Genomic DNA, 4,222 nt, shown 5'->3' with positions numbered 1-4,222 from the left:
GACCTCGGAGACCCCCCCCCGACCCTCCCCGTGACCTCGGAGACCCGCCGGGTCCCACCCCACAGCTCAAGGACCCCAGTCCATCCCCTTCCTTTTGGCTCGGACACCCCGCAGTCCCTCCTCAGAGCTGAGACCCCAGCCAAGCCCCTCCTCCGAGTTCTAGGTTCTGATAACGCTATGTCAGCCTTTGTTTCTTCTGTGTGACCGAACCGCCCCCTACCCCTCTGTTAGCTTCTAGCCCCTCTGTGGAATCCCCTCCGTTGGATACCGAGTGTGGTTTTTCCCCCCGTGTCGACCGACGCGGGTGCCTGGAGAAGCGGCAGCACAAGGGGCGCGGTACTTGCCCCAGGTCACGCAGGCCGTCATTCTGAGTCTCCCTCCCCACCTGGCCTCTGCTGGCGCTGGGGTGGGCTTCCTACAAGTGCAAGGTGCCCTGGCTGGCTCAGCCCCACTCTGAGGAGAGGTCCCCCTCCCAAGTCACCTGTGGCTTACATGCCCCATGCAAAAAAGCCGAGAGGTCAGTGGGTTGTGGGGGATTCCTGGGTGCCTCCTACTTACACCCCCCACCCCACACCCAACTGAAATCACCCCAACAGCAGGGAGTAAAGAGCTGCCCCAGGCAGTGGGCCCAGGGGTCTTGTGTTTGTGCTGCTGGGAAGGGACGGGTGGGGCTCCGTGGGGTGCTGCGTGCACCTGGGTGAGGCTCTGCCGCTCTGAGGCCTCCAGGAGACGCAGCAGGAAGCCGAGGTCGTGGGTGTCCATCTCAGCTAGGCACTGCAGGTCCTGAGCAGCGGCTGGCACATCTCCCTTCTTGAGCCGGAGCAGGCCCAGCCGGGCTCGGGCTGCCTCAGATGGTGGGGCAGGATGCAGAGCTTTTAGCAGGTGGGCACCAGCCTCCTCATAACTGCCTGCCAGGATTCAGGAAGGACAGTCGGTAGGTGAGGCTGGGGCACGGGGGTGCAAGAGCTTGTGGGCTGCCACAGCCTTTCCTGATCTGGGCTGGCCCAGAGGAGCCTGGAGCAGAGGCACACAATGAGTCCATGCGGGTCACATGGACTCACCTGCTAACCTGGTGTACCCCGCCCCCCCCATGACCCGGCGGAGCAGCAGTGCTCTGAGCCCCTCATGTGGTCACCACAGGGACTTGTTTTCTCTCCTGAGCACCTGGAGGAAGGCTGGGCCTACTGGTTGGAAGCTGCCCTGGGGCCCCTTGAAGTTCTTGGTGGCAAATGCAGGCTGCAGAGACAGCTCCCCTTTCTAAATTAGTGATGAAGTGGTCTCCACATCACCAGGGTGATGTAGAAATTTGCAGGAAAGACCTATGTCTTGGCACACGTGGGCTTCAGTCAGTCCCACCTATATTGGGGCCTGGTGTCCCAGGGGAGCTCAATAAACAGCTGTTGAATAAATGCATGGATGAATGAGGGGGCCTGAGCATTTGAATCTTTCTATGAAACGCCAAATCCCTCTTTTGTTTCTCCTCTGTGCAAAGAGCCTCATAGGTAAAGAACAGTGAGAGTCAGTCTCACACAGGCCCCACATAGGGGGAAGGGTCACGGGTCATGGGGCTTGGAGTGGACGTGACCTTAGAAGCTATTATATACTGGGGTCTCTTTCTCCTCTGTTTTACAGAAAAGAGTATGGAAGGTCAGAGGCTCAGGGACAGATGCCCACGTTCCCTGCTCCCGGGCTGAGACATACCCAGTGCAATGAGGATGTCGGTGAGGAGGATGTGCCAGCTGTGCTTTCCAGCATCGATTTTGATCAATGCCTCCCCCACAGCAAGGAGGCCCTGGCTGTCCTTGTCCCCCAGGGGGGCCCTGGTGTCTGGCAGCCGGCTCAGGAGGGCCCGGCAGTGGGAGTAGAGGCCCTGTGTGAGGAGGGCCTGGGCTTCTAGCTTCAGAGAGCGGATCTCAGGGACCACAGTCCCGGGATCGACCTTCAGAGCAGAGACAATGTTGTCCACAGCTTCCTGCAAGGAAGGAAGGCAGGGTGGGTACAGAAGGGCACAGCCGTGAGGGCTGGGTCTCCTCTTTCCCATTCCCTGTTCTTGGGTCTCCAGTTCTCTCCTTGGGGTCCCGGAGGGTCGGCCCTGCCCAGCTTCCTGCCCCTCCCTGCTCCCCCATGGCTGCAGCCATTATTCCTCCCACTCATTTTTGGTGGGTTGGAGGGGACCCAGCTCATTGGCCTCTGTCCTTGAAAGTTACCAGGCCCAGAGCCTCCCTGCTGAGGCTGGACCCTGTGTCCACTTGCCAGTCCACTAATTTTAGTCTCCCTATGCTGCCTGCAGTCTGCAACACCCTCCCTGGGTAGCTCACTCGCTCTCTGCTTTCAGCTGGTGGAGCAAGGCAGAGCAGGGGGATGCTGTGGCAAGTGGGTTAGAATTCTGGCAAGGGAGAGCTCAGTGTGGAACCCAGGAAGTCTCACTCTCACAGAGAACCTCCCGTGGTATGGAGGTGGATGTGGGCTGGCACTGAAGGGCAGCAAGCACATGGGCAGGTGAGCTGAGGACTGAGTATGCCATTTGGAAGAGAGGAGGGGGAGGAGGGTTCCTGAGGCCCTGGCCATGCACAGGAGAGCACTGATGATAGATTGATTAATTGGTTGATCAGGGTAAGTCGTTTGCCTCTGACCGCTGACCTGGCTGACAGTGGGGGCTACTGGTGCGATCTTCACGTCTACCCTCCTGCTGCTGTTTTTCTAGTTGTTCTGTTTGTACGTTTGCATGCCTCTGTTTTTTCCTTCCTACCTTCTTTTGGGTTAATTGAATGTTTTTAGTGTTTCATTTTTAATTCCTCTTTTGGCCTTTTAACTATGCCTTTTTAATATTACTTTTTAGTGGTTGCTGTACAGATTATAATATGTATCCTTAAGTTACCTCCATTAATATAGTAACACTTCATGTAAAATGTAAGACCCAGGCAACAGTAAATTTCATTTACCCCCATCCTTTGTGATATTGTTGCCATATATTAAGCAATAAGCCACCTTGTACAACGTTAGTAATTTTGGTTTAGATAGCTTTGTTCAAAGAAATTAAGAGAAGAAACAAATATATTCTTTTGTATTTTAATATGCTCTTCATTTCTTCCAGCAGAGAATTTTCACTGGGTGTCAATTCTCTTCAACTTTATCAACTTCATTTAGCATTTCTCGTAGGGCAGGTCTGCTGCTGATGAATCTCCCATGTCTTTAATTTCACCCTCATGTTTGAGGGATATTTTAACTAGATACTTTTTCTTTCAGTGCTTTAAAGATTCCATTCCACTGTCTTCTGGCTTCCATTGTTTCTGCAACAAGTCTGTCGTCATTCTGGCTCTTGTTCTACTATATGCGAAGTTTCTTTTTTCCTTTGGTTGCTTTTAAGGTGTTTTCTTTATCTTTTGACTACAGAAATTTGACTAAGATGTGCCTAGGTGTGATTCTCTTTGTGTTTATCATCTTGGGATTTGTTGAGGTTCTTGGGAAATTTCCTGTCATTATTTCTTTAAATATATATACACACACACACATATACATATATATTTATTCCATTATTTCTCTCCTCTCTTCAGGACTCCAATTATATATATGAGAGACTGCTTGGAATTGTCCCACAGGTCACTGATGCTCTCTTCAAAGAAAAAAAAAGTTTTTTCCTCCTGCTGTTCTTCAGATTGGGTAATTTCTATTGGTATAGCCTCAAGTTTACTAATCCTTCTTCAGCAGTTTCTAATGAACTGTTAAACCCATCCAGTAAATTTTTAATTTCAGATACTGTACTTTTTAGCTCTACGATCTCCGCTTGACTCTTCATGATAGTTCTTTTCCATTTCTCTGTTAGGATTCCCTATCCATTCACTTATGGCAAAAATTCCCTTCATGTGTTTGTAATCACTGCTTTAAAGCCCCTGGGTGTAAATTCCAAGCATCTGAGCCATGCCGGGATCTGTTTCTAGTGAGTACTTGTTTTCTTGATCATTGGCCACATTTTCTAGTTCTCTCCATGTCCAGCAGTTTTCAATCTCGTGCTGAACTTTGTGGTTGGTATATTGTAAGCAGTCTGGATTATGCTGTCATCCTGCAAAGCATGTTGACTTTTGTTCTGGTGGGCAGTTAAATTCCTGGTGGATCATGTTGGTCCTGCCAGGGTTGGTTTTCTTTATTTGTTAGGGGAGGTTTATTTCAGTTTTGAACTTAGTCCTAAGGTATGGCCTTTATTTTAGGGTGTGACCTTTCTAGG

At 50.9% G+C, this 4,222-nt stretch overlaps 1 protein-coding gene across 1 annotated transcript in view; it reads right to left on the bottom strand.

Annotated features, from left to right (window-relative positions):
- TTC34 (tetratricopeptide repeat domain 34) overlaps positions 1-1,972 on the bottom strand; it is a gene marked incomplete at its 5' end in the record, with an annotated part of 5,453 nt that extends 3,481 nt beyond the window's left edge. The window contains 2 exons of the mRNA XM_008577341.1: positions 694-908; positions 1,702-1,972. Coding sequence (XP_008575563.1) covers positions 694-908; positions 1,702-1,972 — 486 coding nt within the window. The remainder of the gene's footprint in view (positions 1-693; positions 909-1,701) is intronic.
- Between the last annotated feature and the right edge of the window lie 2,250 nt (positions 1,973-4,222).

The sequence above is a fragment of the Galeopterus variegatus genome, unplaced genomic scaffold (genome assembly GCF_000696425.1).
Source record: "Galeopterus variegatus unplaced genomic scaffold, G_variegatus-3.0.2 Scaffold1497, whole genome shotgun sequence".
In the NCBI taxonomy this organism is placed as follows: Eukaryota; Metazoa; Chordata; class Mammalia; order Dermoptera; family Cynocephalidae; genus Galeopterus; species Galeopterus variegatus.
The sequence above is the reverse complement of the archived record's forward strand: the minus strand, read 5'-3'. Positions and strand labels throughout refer to the sequence as shown.